Source organism: Pongo pygmaeus, chromosome 4, assembly GCF_028885625.2.
Source record: "Pongo pygmaeus isolate AG05252 chromosome 4, NHGRI_mPonPyg2-v2.0_pri, whole genome shotgun sequence".
Lineage (NCBI taxonomy): Eukaryota > Metazoa > Chordata > Mammalia > Primates > Hominidae > Pongo > Pongo pygmaeus.
Genome location: NC_072377.2, coordinates 10,372,400 through 10,389,149, shown reverse-complemented (window position 1 = coordinate 10,389,149; position 16,750 = coordinate 10,372,400). Strand labels below are relative to the sequence as shown.

The window sequence follows — 16,750 nt, the reverse complement described above, 5'->3', positions numbered from 1 at the left end:
GAACCACCCCCACATAGAAATTGAGCAGGCTGAAATTAAAAACAGGACATTTAACAACCCTCCAATGAGTCCAGCAGGTGTAGAAATTGGGCACCAGCAGTAATACATGGGGACCTACATGGGAATGTAACCTTTGGGTCAAGCGCCCTAAGTTGCTTTTGCTCCACATGGGGAAGGAGAGGGTGTGGCCAAAGTATCAGCAAAATAAAACTTGAGTGATCTGGAACGTGAAAGATAAGACATCACCTGGAAGAGGCTTATTACAAATAAATGAAACAAAAATCAAAGGCTTGTGAAACATCTCAAAAGTTTTTCTGTTCATTGACCAGTTTCTCAACCACAAAAAAACATCAGGAATGTCTGTGAGGTTCAATTTTGGAAAGGGGGATTGGTTTAGTGGCTCTTCTGATACAACCATAGACCCCTCAGATAAGACTGTGGTCCAAAGGCGGCTGCTGTATGTTCTCCGTAGGCTAGAATCAGTCCTTGTAAATAAACTCAGTTTAAAGCTTTCAATACTCAACTGCATAGTTCCATATAAACATGAAAATTAGGAAGAATGCTATTAGCACACATTCCTAAATCCACAGGAGTCATTTAGCAAAACATCCAATGCATGAATGTATAGAGAAAACACAATGACCCAATAGTTAAGACTGGCAAATCTCCAGGTTCACATGAGAAGGTAACCCAAATTCATCACTTAAACAAATTTAGACAAGTCACCATTTCCTAATTCTAGGGAATCTGACTAGTTAAGGGGGCATAACTAGTGATAAAAGTTCATCAAGACGAGCTTTATCATCATGATGTTAAACATTATTTTAGAAAATCTAGAGAATCATTAACAAGCAAATAGCAGAATAGGGTAGGGGGATGAGCTGGGCCCCCCTGGGGTCAGACTGCCTGGGATTGACCTGGCCCTACTACTTGCTGGTGGTGAGATGCTGGCAAATTAGTAGTACTCACCTGTAAGATGTGAACAGTAGGAAAGTGTTATCTGCCTCACTGGGTTGCAAGAACAGACAATCCCGGTAGAGTTCTCGGAGCAAGTCTTGGCCCATCAGTTAGCTAGTACTACTTTAGCAAGTACAATTAATTTCAGTCACCCTATCTGAACATGGTAACTGTAAGATTTCTCCCTTATTTCCTGTAGTTTACTTTAACCTCCACTTAACTGTGTCCTTCTGATAGGAAAACAGTGGGTTCTGAACTGCCCTAAGCCTGTGCTGGGGGTCAGCTCTGCACATGCTGGTTCTGATTCTGCACATGAGATGTGTTCAGGGTGGGACCAGGGCCAGACGAAAGCAAAGGCTCACATGGGTCTCCATCAGCTCTGAACAACATGCTAGGTTAGGCTGTGAGCAACCTAGTAACAGCACTTAAGGCATCCCGTAATTCTGTGATGGACCCTCTACAATCAAAGGGCCCACCCATTTAGATAGGAAGAGGATCAAGCCCATATTCCTCTCAACACGAAAGTGCATCTTGAGAGCTCATGTTTAAGCTGTTAAAATACTCCCTACAGCTTATTTTGAGAAAAAAAAAAATCCACCCAAACCCCTTCAATTAAGGCAGCATTTAATTACTGTTACAATAAATGTTTCTTAAACCCGAAGATAAAGGTTTAAACAGATTCTTTTAATACAATGAATACAAAAGCAGTTGAGATAGTACCCCCACAATTACACAGCTCTGAACAAGTGAAACTATGGTTACCAAACAGCTATTTTTATTATAGCATCTACAGTGTCTGGAAAAGGATGTAACAATAAATAACTGTAGACGCATCACAAGACATCCATTTACTTAATCACAGAAGTGGATCTTGCTACATAGTATTCTCAATGTCTTCATTCTTCAGATTCTCCAGGCTTACGAATGTCGTCAATCTTTAAAATCATTCTAACCATTTGTGTTGCAAGAGATATCTGTTGCTTTTTGCCAATCAAGGTTTCTATGACATGCTGTTGCTTCATATCTGAAAAATACAAGGACACTGATTATCCTAAAATAGCATACCATAAACTATCAATAACCAGCTCTTTCTGATTTATGGAATCACAGTAAGACTTAAGAAATACAAACTCCTGGAAGCCAAGCAGGAAGCCACTAATTTCAGTTATATTTCATTTTCAGATGAATGTAATTTCATTACTTCCAAGGACACTCTGGAACTCGAACCTGGTAAAGAGAGAGCTGTTGGGAGGGGGCTGTCTCCAATGACTAGCTACAGGGTGAAATTTTTCAGTAACATCTTATCCCACAAAGTATCCACACCCTAACTTAGGAAATCTAAAGTAAGTGAATGTGACCAGAGCTGAAATGTATGATATTTCCAAGAAAGATCTAGAAATGCTAATTTTTTTTTTTTGGAGACAGGTGTTGCCCAGGCTGGAGTACAACAGTGCGATCTTGGCTCATCAGAACCTCTGCATCCCGGGTTCAAGCGATTCTCCTGCCTCAGCCTCCCGAGTAGCTGGGATTACAGGTGCCTGCCCTGACCAGGCCTGGCTAATTTTTGTATTTTTAGTAGAGATGGTGTTTCACCATGTTGGTCAGGCTGGTGTCAAACTCCTGACCTCAGGTGATCCACCTGGCTTGGCCTCCTAAAGTGCTGGGATTACAAACATGAGTTACTGCACCTGGCCCTAGAAATGCTAAATTTGAGCACAACCAGGCATTCAAGTTAGAAACATTACATATTTGCCTCACAAAGAATTGCTATTATTGAAACCCTTGGAATATGAGCATGGAAAGCAGAATGTACCTATACCTTTAAGCAAAAACTGTCACATTCTGTGAATGGATTACAGACATGGCCTGATTTAGTACAGAAATGCCTGAGACCACTGTTTCAACAAGCTACAGCCACCATATCTTTTTGGGAGCTGAGCTACACAAGTGGCTACAGAGGTTATAGTATTACATATAGAAAATGCTCCACAGTGTGCAGGATTAACCACACAGTGAACTGTGAACTAAAGCCCACTTCAGAGCTGTTATATATATGCTGTCCACTGACAGACATTTGTGTAAAAACAGCAATATGGCATTACTTCCCAAAAACCAGAGATTAAAACCTAAGTCATCTTTGGTGATAGTACCATATGCAGTTTACTGTTATTACAGTGAGTCTTATGTTGCTAGGTCTAGTAATCTAACCAATTCCTACGGCAATCAAACATTCTAAAATTCAGGACTTGAACACCTGAAGTGGGTTTACATATTTAAAAAGACACCATCATCTCACAGCACATACAGTGGATGATTATTCAGTTTAAATCAGACACCCCACACAGAGGCGTGACAGCTCCTCACCATTTGTCCCCTTGTGCAAACAGTCGATGCCAAGAGCAGGGTTCATCTCCTTCACCTGTCTGGCTCGGACTTCGGTCATAGTCTGGATGGGATTCATGCCACTGTTTTCAGAGAGGGCCATGGGGATGACCTCCAGCGCGTCGGCAAACGCTCTCATGGCATACTGTTCTAAGGTGGGGCACTGGAAAGGTACAGAGGTATGGTGAGTGCACTTGGCGAAACAAAGCAACCCAGCGGCACCTTGAAAACAACTGTATCACATACTTTGAAAAGTCAGCTCACAAAGAATTTTAAGAACAGGCTGTCTTTATTTTTGTATCTATCAGAATATTATGTCACCACAGAATACAGGGAGAGGGTATACATACATGTGAGAGATGTCTCAAAATACAGCAGCTCTTACGGCTTTATTTTAAGTTATAATATTAATTTTGAATTTCAAATAACATTAAAAGACTAGAGATTTATTATTTCAAGGATGAACTGTCTGAAAACAGCTGAGAAATGCTAGTTTATGGTAACCAGAATCTGAATACAGGAACGTGGGAATTAACTTAGATTAAAACACCTGTCACCTACACACAGCTCACGATGCTTTTGTTTTGCGTCCAGCACCTTGCTGTTCCGCAGTCTCACACTCTCCACCATCAACGAGGCCTGAGTCTTTCACTAAGTCTGCACATATCCCTTACCTTATCTGCCTCTTGGCTAACTGCCAGGGCACAGGATATCTCAGCAGCCCCTCCTCCGTACACCACACGATTATCGCGGATGAGGTTCCGGATGACACACAAAGCATCATGAAGGGATCGTTTCGCCTCCTCAATGATCTAAGGAAAACAGCTTTGCCTAAATTAATGTGATCAAGAGCTATTCAATTGAGAGCCAAGTATCTGGCACCTTTTTAAAGACAGAGAGGCTGTGCTCTAATATTTAGATGGCCTCCACTATCGGATAATCTGTATCTTTCTAGCTTTCCTTCCTGCAACATAGTTAACAAAATTCAAGAGGCAGAGGCGGCCAGTGACTCATTCTAGGATATATGGTCAAGCAAGAGTCAAAAACAGACAAACCTCGCAAAGATCTATCACAATGTGCTAAAAACTCATTCTCAAAGAACAGAGATCGTCAATTTATTCACTTGGGTTCTCTTTTTCTACCTAAGGGACAGATGTAAGTCATCCTTGGTAATAACACCATATTGTAATTTGTTATTAAAATGAGTCTTATGTTGCTAGGACTAGCAGTTTAACCAACCCCTAAGGTAATTGTATCAAAGATTCTAAAATCCAGGACTTGAATATTTAAACTGTGTTTAAGTATTTAAAAAGATATAAAAATCTCATAGTGTATGTTGTATACTCTAAGGGTCAGCAGAAAGGCAAATGTGCCTTGTGAAATTAACTATTTAACATGGTCTTCAGTAATTTTACAGCATGATACATCATTGTTTGAGAAACATGATTATTTTTCTTATGGTGACTGTGTCTCTGTTAAATACATACAGGCAAAAAAGCCAGACCATGAAGCAAAATAAGCAATAGTATAGGACAAATAGTTGAATTCTCACCATCTTATTTCCTCCTCTAATAAAAATGGTTACAGCTCTGGAGTTCTTACACTGCTCGATGACCAGCATTTTATCCTTAGTCGTCCCAAATGAGATCTCCTGTACAAGACCAGCAAAGCCCAGCTTCTCGGCTGTGAGCTCCGAGAATCTGGGGACGATCCGCCCTCCTGTTGCGATGGCAATCAGCTAATGGGGGTGGTCAGGGAGAAGGACGAAGACAGTACTGGTGAAGTTAACTTTCAAAACTGGGCCACAAATGAGCAAAACTTGATCTAAGACCAACTTGTTCACTAGAACTGCTGCCCCACTTTGACCAAAACATCTCCAGTTCAACCCAAAGCACCTTGTTAGGTAACAAGGCTCTTGAGCTGGGCATCTTGATTGGGGCTTTGGTGCTGCCTGGATCTATCACCCAACGCCCGTCCTCTAAGCTCATGCCCTCATCTCCCCTCTGCGCAGCCCTCCCTCACTCTGGGAACCCAGCCTGCATGTTCCTTGCACTGCGCTGCAGTGAGAACCACCGAGGCACCATTGTCTGGGACTGCCGTTAATATTTGGATGAGACCAGGTCTTCCAGCCTTAGTAAGTCAACGACAGGGCCAAGTGAGACAACACAGGGAGAGAATTTCAAAATGCCAGGGAACACCAGAAACACACAGCACTGTTATCCAAACAGTAACAAAGATTCCAGCGCTTTCCTCTCTCCCAGCTCACCCTCCCCTCATCTGCCAGCCTTGGTGTGATGCAGTTATTTAAGGCAGGGCTATCAAAACACCCCTCAACACATAAGCTGAACCCCTACTTCTCAAAGTCTCTTCACGTGGAACATCCTACCTCAATTTCAGGTCCTCCTACCCAGCGAACCGCAGGCAAGTTGTTCTGAAGAAGTAAGTGATTTGCTTCATCATCAAAGCCCCACTGACAAATTGCTAGGTTAGCACCAGTCTCTTTAATCTGGGAAAAGAAACACCACAATCATATCAAGAGAAAGTGGGTATTTATTCTTCATTACAATGTTTGAAAAAAGGAGAGGTACAGTTGGGTGTAAGGCAGGTGCACTCAAAACACAAAAGCAAAGGAAAGAGAAGGAAGGAAATAGACAAGCGTCCACTTTTCTATCAGTTCCAAATTCTAAATAGTGAATATTTTATCAATGGGGATCACCTCATTGTTTAAACTATGCTTTAAAAATCACAAGCAGTAATTCATGCTGAACCCTATTGTTATACTGATGCAAAACCAACAGAAATGTCAACAAACAAAGCTAATACCCTGCTCTGTCCTGTCACAAACACCTACAGAGTAGTTTCATCTGAGTATGTTTTAAACAAACAATGTTATGAACCACTTGCAACTTGCCCGTCTCACCTGAGTGGACAATCCTCAGTGGATCCATAAACTAATTCGGGCGCCCACAGAGGCAACCCTACTTCCAGTAAGAAGCACCCTCACCCTGACCTGTGAATGGCAAAGTAACTTTTCCTTGGGAGGGCAACGATCAGGCTGCCCACCCCACCTCTGGTGCTCACCTGGGACTGCCACACCATGCCCCACAACTCTGGCTTACCTGTCCCCATCAGGCCTCCCAGACCACCCGCTACTGCCTGGCTCTCCCTCTCTTCCTTCCCTGACCCTCTGGAACTTAGTCCAGAACAGCAGCCTCCTTATACAACCTCTCCGTCACAACCCCTGAAAACCAACCTGCCCCTGCAACCCTCCTCAGATGGCAGCTGCTTTCCCTCTCACGTGCTCAAAACAGGAGAGGGGTCCTTCTTGCTCCTTAGTCACCTACAGGGTTCCTCTTTGGGTCCCTGCCTCTCATTCTTTAACATTTTAGCATCTAGTCCCATCACCATTTCTTTCTCATTCTCAGCAACCTGCGCCTCACCAGCATGATCCAGTAACATCCCTGGCCTCTCAGTTTATCTGTGACCCCCCAGCACAGCTGAGGCACCATTCTCATGACCAGTGTCCCACCGGCCCAGATGATGGCCTTTTATGTATAAGCTCCTGCCAGCATGCTCCAATCCCTGAGGCTGGCTGTTCCTTGTACAAGCCAACAACGTTCCTGGCTCAAGAGCATCCCCATCTGTCTTCAGCCTGGAAGGCTCCTCCCCCAGGGGCACTGCTCTCACCCAATGTTGGCCTCTCCTTACAGGTCACGTCTCTGACCAGTGTCTGTAATGGAGCTGTACCCACTCTTCCCTTATCTGTGCCTCAAGAGCACGAGCTTGGCTTCATTCCCTGCTGTACCTTTAGTGCCTACAACAGAGCATGGTACATTGTAGGCACAAAGAACCACACCATCAATGAGTACATTCAACAACTTTCCCAAGAACAGACATGAAAACAGTCTCTAGTTGGTTTGCTATGATAAATAATGCTCTAACCAACCCATGTTCCTGTCTTCTTGAGTACTGATGTTCTCAACTACCATGGATGGAGCCCCCAAAGAGGAGTTGCTACGTCAGACAGAAAGCACACCTATGCTAAGGTATTCATGAACCCAAACTAGACTTAACTATAAGTGCATTCTGGTTTAACTCCAGTTACTCATTAACTCTTGCCTAAAAGGTATAGTCAGAAATCTTAAAGGCAAGGTAAGCTACGTTAAATTTGTCCAGGAGAACAAATATAATATGTACAATTGAAAGCACGGCTTTAGGTAACAGGGTCACTGCTTTCAGGACCCTGAACACACTACCATTTTTTTGAGACAGAGTCTCACTCTGTCGCCCAGGCTGGAGTGTAGTGGTGCAAGCTCAGCTCACTGCAACCTCTGCCTCCCGGGTTCAAGCAATTCTCCTGTCTCAGCCTCCCCAGTAGCTAGGACTATAGGTGCCTGCCACCACGCCTGGCTTATATTTTGTGTTTTAGTAGAGATGGGTTTTCACCGTGTTAGTCAGATGGTGTCAATGACCTCACCATCTACCTGCCTTAGCCTCCCAAAGTGCTGGGATTACAGGCGTGAGCCACTGCACCTGGCCTGAACATGCTACCATTTGAAGACACAATTAGAATTCTTCCCTGTTTATGCCTTTCTATGCAATTTGGTTTTTTCCTGTGTATGTTTTAGAAGTGAAGAAAGACTACACATATTTACTAACCAAACCTAACTAACTGTATCCTTTGGGAGTTTAAATTCCACTGAGGACTCTGGTAAGACTTACTTGTTGAATCATCTCTTCAAATTTCTCCTTTTCATATTTCTGAAGGGCTTTATAATCTTCGACAGAGGTCACATCCAGCTTATGCTTTGTTTTTGGTTTGGGTGGTTCAAACGGACATGTGAGAATTGCAATCTTAGCATCTTCCACTTTCTATGGGGGAACATAAAGACATTTTAATTGGTGGAATTAAGAGTTGACCAACAATGTGAAGCTGTGAAATGCAATGGCTTACTTTTGGCATCTGTGGGTGACTGAAATCCTTGTCCACAATCACACCCTTAATCAGTTTAGTGTCCTCCAGCCTGCCGCCCACTTTGCCTTCTACTTTGATAAGCTCAAAGTCAACGTCTCTCCGCTCCATATCTGCTACAGTGAGGACGGCATTCACAGCAATCTCAGCCATCTGTCGGTGACAACTGTTGACCCTGATGAAAACACCACAAAACAAACTTCATTGGTTTCACAATTACTGCAACCAAAGCAGGCCACATAATACAATGTTACTCAAAGATATAAATCAAATGATGTTTTGAGTCTTCTAGAAGGGAATGCCATCTCAAACTGCATTTTCAACAGTCTGGGACAGATTCTTAACCTGTGATCCATGGGCCCTAAAGGGGACTGTATACTTAGATGGGAAAAAAATTACATCTCTATTTTCGCTAACTCTGAAATCTACTATTTCCTTCCATTATGAATGTACTCAAGAAACCACTGTAGTCTGGCATGAATTAAGGTCTTCTTAGAATGCACCACTTTTACAGAATACTGTTACTATTTCACAAGTTCAGAACAGAATGGGAAAGGTAAGTAATCACTCAGGAAGAGTCAATCTTATCTCAATGAAGTGTAGCACTAATCAGGAACTGAAAGGACTGGACAGGGCATTTAAACTTTCCAAGAATTCACCACAACATCCATTACACATGGAGGGTGTTACCTTTTTGCAAGCTTTGCAACATGTGAATAGACTGCTCAATAAATTAATTTTTGAGCCAAGAAAAACAACCCGGGAAACCTAGCACTTGAAATAATGTCTGAAATCATAAGTTATCTATAAAAGAGAACCATGAAAGTAAACATGCTGTATCTTAAGTAGATGACTTAATACTTGCAAACAGAACAAGGCCAACTTATAAAGCAACAAGAAAACAGATTTGTACACTTCAAGTAATGATGATGTCCTCCTTTCATGAGAAAATTAATGTTATACTTGTGACAAGAGGCTACCCCTAGGGTACCCACTCTTGCCTAGGGAGCTAGTCTCTGCTGAGATCTGTGGTTAGAGGAGGGTAGCAGGCATTGCTGAAGGCTTCTGCCCTAACATAGGCTTTGCTCAGGGGAAAAGGCAACAGAAGCAGATACTTTTCCTGCATTTTCCCTGACTACTCTGAGTTTAGAAGATCCCTCATTCCTTTTTGCTAAAACCACCACGAGCACACAATTGAAAACATCTCTCACTGAGTTAATATAATGTAATAAAGCAGTTTACACTGGCAACAACAGACCTTAAGTCTTTGGCATTGTTCATAATCAGTGCACCCCTTGGCTGAGGTTGCTTAGAGTCTCCTGGGAGAGGAGCTGTGTCTTAAGTGCCCATAAGACCTGGCAGTAAGCCTGGCAAACAGATATTACGCAAACGCTGAAAACACCAGAAGACAAGTCACTTTCAAGACTCTCTTTACTAAATTATAATTTTGGATAGGCAATTTGCTGAATAAAAAGTGGAACCCACCCCCAATGGCTCCCCAGCAAAGAAATTATAAAAAGAAGTGTTAAGAAAATTCACACATCCTCCACATAGGACCCTTTCTAGTTTACTTTTTTTTTTTTTGAGACACGGTCTCATTCTGTTGCTCAAGCTGGAGTGCAGTGGCATGATCATGGCTTGCTGCAGCCTTCACCTCTCACCTCAGCCTCTGGAGTTGCTGAAGTGTATGCTACCATGCCTGGCTAGTTTTTTGTTTTGTAGTGATGGGGTCCCACTATGTTGCCCTGGCTGGTCTTCAATTTCTGAGCTCAAGCAGGCTACTGCTTTGGCCTCCTAAAGTGCTGAGATTATAAGTATGAGCCACTGCACCCAGCCCTAGCTGATTTTTAACACAACCTATTCTGCTAAATTAAAATAACCGTATTTTGCAAATATTGTCAAGGGGATTTATACCTGAACTTAGAAATTCAGTTCTCAACTTAAATACAAAATGAATGTGTCTACATCTACATTAAAAACAAAGCAAAACCAAGTAATCAAAAGAAATAATCAAATCGATACAAATCCACCAGTGGTCATTTTGTGCTGCCTTTAAGAAATGGCAAACAAACTGCCTCCTCTACAAATGTGTAATCATATCGTCTACTGAAACGTACACTTTGGAGCCCAGCGTGGTTTTTGCTGTCTGAATCAGGGGTTCGGTGTCCTTTATGTCAACAAGGACGCTATCGCTGATCTTGTCCAGGTGTTCAATAGCAACGCGAGCAGCCTGCTCATAGCCATCAGCTATTCTGATTGGGTGAATGCCTCGGTCTAGCAATTGCTCCGCTTCTTCTAACAAGGCACCAGCCAGGACTGCAAATAAGCCAGCAGACAATCAGTTCAGGAAAACAACAAAACTTCACTTTTAGTATAATCAGCACAAGTTAGATGCTATCATGGAAAGAAGCAGCTTCTGGAATTAAGCTGGAAGTCATCTTAGAGGCAGAAGCCATCTATTTTTAAAAGAAAGCCTCGTTTTAGTTCCAGCGAAGGTCAAATAGGACATGTGTCCCCTTACAGATGAACATTCAACCCTCAGTGATGTAAAGAATGTAACTAAAGAATATAAGGTAAAAAGAACATTTTTCTAAGAGGTAAAAAGCTATTATGTTTCCTAGGCCAGGGTCTATTCAGTGAAATTCAACCTGGTGATAAGACTAAAACATTTGTTTATTATTTATTCCCCCCACCCCCATCCTCCTTTCTCCTCATTTTAGGGTCACAAAGACGAATTTTGTTTAAATCTACAGCTCTCCAAGTGCACCGAGAACAGTGCTTGGCATACAATGGTATCCAATAAATATCTGTTGAATGAATTCAAATTTCATCTGCAGAAAAGGTAACCTTACTGATATTTTGTCTTCAATCTCCCCAACTTTTTAAAGATTTCAAATCTTCAGAAAAAAAGGTACAATACTAAAATGAATACCAGTTTACTTATCAACATTTTGCCACATTTTCTCTACATGTACATACTGTTTCTGTTCAACTATGTGAGAATTAGTTACAGAAACCATGACATGTCACTTCTAAGTATTTAGGTATACAGCTGAGAACAAGGGCATTCTTCTACACATCTGCAATATAATGGTCACAGATCACTCAGGACACTCAGCATTGTAGTACATGATCCAAAATCAAATTCCTCCACGTTTCCCAAACATTCTTTATAGCTTAAAAGACAAACAAAATCAGTGTCCAATCAATCATTACACACTTCTCCTTGCCTAACAATCCCCAGCCCTCTTTCTGTTCTTTTGTAACACTGTCAGTTTTGAAAGTCCAGGGCATTTGTTTTGTAGCGTATTCTTCAACTTGGATTTGTCTGTCTCCTCATGCTCTGATTCAGAGACAACAATCTCGGCAGGCGTGTTAGCCCTGTGGTCTTAAATGACATCTCTTAAATGAGAAAGGAACGATGTTTTGTCTTTTCTTACCAACCACTCCTGTGGTTCCATCTCCAATTTCATCATCCTGAGACTTGGACAGTTCCACCATCAGCTTGGCAATCTGATGATCAACATCCATCATGCTTAAGATGGTGGCCCCATCATTAGTTACAGTCACATCTCCATCCTTATCCACCATCATCTTATCAAGCCCTAAAAAAACAACGTTTAGTAGGCTTTGGGCAAAAAACTGGCAACCAATATCACAAACTATAAAAAAAGACCTCTTGACCCAGCTCTAATCTATGCAATTTATTATATACAAATAATGTGACATACACAAAATAGTAGCTGCATGAAGGCATTTTTAGATTGGCTAACATAAATGGCAAAAAATTATGGAGCATCATTAAGTATAGTCTTAATCTCAAAAGACAACTATGATTTGGAAAATGCTAATGAAATGATGTTACATGTAAAAAAAAAAAAAAGTCCGACCTAAAATTGCACACGATTATAACCATGTTTAAGAAACCTGAAATACACTAAAAAATTTTGGCTGTGTTAAGGAAGTAAGATGCCTCCCCTCAATACTCCACCTTTCTGTAGAGAGGTTTGTATTGACAGTTTTATGATTTAAATCTTTTGCTAAAAAACATGGAATGGTGGACTCTTACCATTTGGTCCCAGTGATGTTCTCATTGTATTTGCTACAGCCTTTGCTGCCATAATATGAGACTAATGAAACAAACAGAAAAAGCAAACACTGTTACATATAATTTCAATGGTTAAAAGCACACATCTGATGATTACAAAAAGCACTTATGACTTAGTTTCTATTTTCTAGAAGCTTCTACATTTAAGGGGCAACAGACAGGTTTAAGTATTATAACATTTACAACTCCAGTTTTAATAAGCAATTCTTACGTAAAAGAAAGAGAACCAAATGCTTTGTGTTATCTCGCTGAATTTTCAACACATTGAGACAGATTCTTTTACCAGCCCATTTACAGCTGAGAAGAGGGACAGTATGATTATGACCTTACGGGCCTTGCAACACCACCGTGCAACACAGTCCTCCCTGAGCATCCATGGGGAATTGGTTCCAGGAGCCCCCGAAGATACCCAAACTCACAGACGCTCAAGTCCCTTGCATCTAGGCTTGTATATCTGCGGGTTCTCCATCTGCAGATAAGGAGGGGCCTGTACTCATGAGAAACAGTCCAACTGTAAACATACAACATCTTACTGTCACACTATGATTTACTGCAGAACTGTAATCTTTTAAGCTGGATGCAGTACTAGAGCCTGTAACCCCACCTACTTGGGAGGCTGAGGCAGGAGGATCACTTGAGGCCAGGAGTTTGAGATCAGCCTGGGAAACATGGCGAGACCCCGTTACAAAATAGAAAGAAAAAATGTTCTTGCTTTAAAAATCTTCCTCCGCCCACCTGAAATCCCAGTAATTATATTTATAGATCAAAGTTAGTGACTGGCCTTTTTTTTTTTTTTTTGAGACAGTGTTGCTCTGTTGCCCAGGCTGGAGTGCAGTGGCATGATCTTAGCTCACTGCAACCTACCTCTACCTCCTGGGTTTAAGCGATCCTCCTGCCTCAGCCTCCCTAGTAGCTGGGATTACAGGCACACGCCATCATGCCCTGCTCATTTTTTCTTTTGTATTTTTAGTAAAAACAGGGTTTCGCCATGTTGGCCAGACTGGTCTTTAACTCCTAACCTCAGGTGATCCACCTGCCTTGGCCGCCCAAAGTGCCAGGATTACAGGTGTGAGCAACTGCGCCCGGCCCACAACTGGCCCTCCAAGGAAGGTAAGTAGCTGTCAAAGTGATAATAAAAAAGTTACCTGTTTTTTATTTTTTCACATTTAGCTACCAAATTGAGTGACAAAATTATTATTTTTTTTAAGGAGAAGAAAGCAAGAGGCAGAAAGAAAAGGATGTAAAGAATTTGGCAAATTGGAGAGATCCCGAAATCCCAAGATCTATTTTGCCCTACTGCTCGGGAAAGTGGAAAAAACCTTTTTCTTCCTTCTGCTAGTTCTGTGTGTTTCCAGAGGGAAGAGTCTCAAACATCAAGGCACAATACATATTATAGATAAAACAGAATTATGCTGGCTGGCCTGGAAACTTAGCCTGCTCTGTTTTAGGTTAAAGGGTTTTAGAACATGATTCCTTCCTAAGCCAATTAATGCCTGCACTTTTTTTTTTTTGAGACGGAGTCTTGCTTTGTCACTCAGGCTGGAGTGCAAGTGGCGTGATCTTGGCTCACTGCAACTTCTGCCTCCCAGGTTCCAGCGATTCGCCTGCCTCAGCCTCCTAAGTAGCTGGGATTACAGGTGCGTGCCACCATGCCCAGCTTATTTTTGTATTTTTCGTAGAGACGTGGTTTCACCATGTTGGTCAGGCCGGTCTTGAACTCCTGATCCCGTGATCCACCCACCTCAGCCTCCCAAAGTTCTGGGATTACAGGTGTGAGCCACCGCGCCCGGTCAATGCCTGCATTTTTAAGGTGAAATATTATACAGTTAAATGTTAAACAACTGAAGAATCTCAACAAAATACATATTACCTTTAAGGCTCTAAATGACCAGAGAGAACTGTGATCATTACCATTAAAACGTTCACGTTCTGGCCTATACATTTCTTTCACCGTTGCCTTCAATTTCCATATATTTTGGTTCTTCCAGTTAGCTGGACGTTCTATGCGGTCAGGGAGCAAGTGTACATCCCTAAACTACTGAGCCTCAACACTCACAGGATGACTACCCACAGCATCCAACTCTTTTAAGAGACTTAAACACCCAGGTTACTGTCCAAATGAGCTCCCACAGCAAAGAATGATCCGACCTCGAATGTCAATAATGTCAAACTTGAGAATGCTGCTCTAGACCACTGGCTTTGATTCTGACAGCGCTGGCCTTGAACCACGGTAATGCTCTTTAGTAGCAATTGCTCTTTAGAACAATTTCTCAACTGCTCTGGGCCCAAGTCCGCAGTTCTGTAAAATAACACCTGTCTCAGAGTGTGAGACTTCTGGGCACAAATGCATGCAGTTAGAACAAAATGGCTGATGCAAAACAACCTAGTTTTAGTTATGTTGTTATACCAGGTGTGTGTATCGGATGTTATTTTCTCTGCAGGTCCCTGTTAAGTGGAAAATAAAATGGAATACATAATACAAGTAGCTTGAAACTTTTTCTTTCTAGAAAGGAAACAAATACTGAGTGCCTACCATGGATCAACCACCGTGCAGCCCCTCTAAGTCACTCCATTTAATATCACTGTCAAGTCTTCAGCTTCACGGAGGCGTATCACCTCCCCTGGAAAAGGAGGTTCCGAGAGGTTGTGTAACTAGCACTAAGTCCAACAAAGAGTCCATGGGGGAACTGTATTGTTTCTTTGTGTAAGTAAACCTCCACGACACTAAGTGAACTGGGACACCTGAGACCTGGTGGAACGGTCTATTATGAATTCACCTTATAACAAACCCTGAAGGCCCTCTCGGAGTGTCCCTTCCTCTGCATTTTCTGTCAACGTCTGGTGCTCAGATGTTTCTTACCTGCACCCCTGCCCTGGTTTCTTTAACCCCTCTGGTCTTCCTTATTCCCTTCGGTCTATCTCAAGCTTTGCTGCCTGAAGTGCAGCTCTACTGAAATTCTGCTCAAAACCCCCTCAATGGCTCCCCTTCTTCCCCAAAGATAACGTTGTATTTTCCATGTTGGGCATTCAATAGCTTCCACCTTCGGGAACTATTCTAAGTTAAAGAAGTCAGTGCTCTATTAAAACCGGATGGCTCTTCCATTCTACAACGTGCCACGCACATTCTTGCCCAAGCCTTTACTTCTACCGTTTCCTCTCCCTAGAATGCTACCTCTTACCCCGATCTAAAGCGGTTCTCCAGCACCACGCTTATCTGCACCCTCTCCGTAGCTGTCCTTCTCACTGCACACCGCCTTGTATTACGGTTATGTGCGTCCGTTTTTCACTCTTCGCTATTTTTCCTCAAGGGTGGGCAAAAAAGCACTCAGAAATGAAATACCCTGTTAAGTGACCACACCTTTACCAGTGACAAAGAAAACGGAAGGGCTGTTGCGGGTGGACCAGCGAAACGTTAAGCAGCAGCGCCTTAACCGACAGGTGACGGAACATCTCCCCGGCGCCCTCCCACTGGAGCGCAGTCCCACGCGGCCATCAGGCTGGAGGGGCCGGGCGGGGAGGCGGTCCCGCTTCGCTCCCGCGGGCGACCGGACTGAGCAGCCCCGCCCAGCTCCGAAGAGCGCTGGCGGCCCAGCCTGGCTGGCCCCCACATTCCGAGCCCAGGATTATGCGCCGGCCTCTCCCGAGCTCAGTGAGCGGGGTGCGCGGCCGGAGACAGCCGGGAGACGGAGATTCTCGACCTTTCCGGGGAGCACATGGCAGAGCCACTCCTAAGCTCGCGCAGGCGCAGAGCCACGGCCTCGGCCGCCTTCCCTTAGCCCACCGCAAGCAGGTTCCTGTGCCATTACCTTGAGGGCCTCAAGTCCCATAAGACGGGACTTGCGGTCCTGATCCTTGATGATGAGGAAAGGGCGCCCATATTCATCGAAGGCGAGGGTCCCCATGGACGCCATGGTGCAACAGCCGGAGTTACTTTCCCCCAACCGGCGGAGACCGCTACGGAAGCGAGAACTCACTTCGCTCTCGCGGGAGGGCCCAAAAGCTTGCGCATGCGCAGCACAAGAGGCGCGGGACTTACGTTTCTACTGAGACTAATTTCACGCCAGACAGTAGCTTCTGGAATCGGCGGCCTTCGGGAACTTCTATTATCCAGGAAGCCATGGGGGGAGGTTTGAAGACACTTAGTGGAAACCTTAGGACACACAAGTCAAGAGCAGATTGAATTTGTCATTTTTTAAAACTTTACCATTGATAGTTTCTCGATAGTGGGTCCCAAGGGGAATTCATTGACTTAAAGCACTATTTCTTCATTTCTTCGCACTCCGGCTCCGAGAAGATGGTAGGACCCATTTCCGTATTTTTTTTTTTTTTTT

General features: G+C 43.2%; 1 protein-coding gene across 3 annotated transcripts; it reads right to left on the bottom strand.

Annotated features, from left to right (window-relative positions):
• Positions 1-1,620: 1,620 nt before the first annotated feature.
• On the bottom strand, positions 1,621-16,750 carry CCT5 (chaperonin containing TCP1 subunit 5). 3 transcript variants are annotated; one of them, XM_054487341.2, is made up of 12 exons: positions 16,624-16,750; positions 16,226-16,519; positions 12,381-12,441; positions 11,752-11,916; positions 10,429-10,627; positions 8,294-8,486; positions 8,062-8,211; positions 5,726-5,845; positions 4,892-5,077; positions 4,014-4,151; positions 3,322-3,502; positions 1,621-1,981 (listed from the first exon to the last, which is right to left on the bottom strand). In XM_054487341.2, exons 2-12 carry the CDS (start codon positions 16,328-16,330, stop codon positions 1,854-1,856), a joined length of 1,626 nt encoding a protein of 541 aa, XP_054343316.1. In that variant the 5' UTR covers positions 16,331-16,519; positions 16,624-16,750; the 3' UTR covers positions 1,621-1,853. The 3 variants fall into 3 exon arrangements, with proteins under 3 accessions (XP_054343316.1, XP_054343319.1, XP_054343318.1); XM_054487344.2 differs by lacking the exons at positions 16,226-16,519; positions 16,624-16,750 and adding exons at positions 14,953-15,040; positions 15,778-16,151; XM_054487343.2 differs by lacking the exons at positions 16,226-16,519; positions 16,624-16,750 and adding an exon at positions 14,953-16,151.

What these genes read in the sequence shown, in the direction of transcription:
- CCT5 (XM_054487341.2), bottom strand. Translation starts at nt 16,330, where the DNA reads ATGGCGTCCATGGGGACCCTCGCCTTCGATGAATATGGGCGCCCTTTC. An exon ending in GTCACCCACAGATGCCAAAA is followed by an intron (nt 8,212 to 8,293) that starts GTAAGCCATTGC and finishes GTTCCCCCATAG; the next exon opens with AAAGTGGAAGATGCTAAGAT. An exon ending in TTGAAGAGATGATTCAACAA is followed by an intron (nt 5,846 to 8,061) that starts GTAAGTCTTACC and finishes TTCTTTTCCCAG; the next exon opens with ATTAAAGAGACTGGTGCTAA.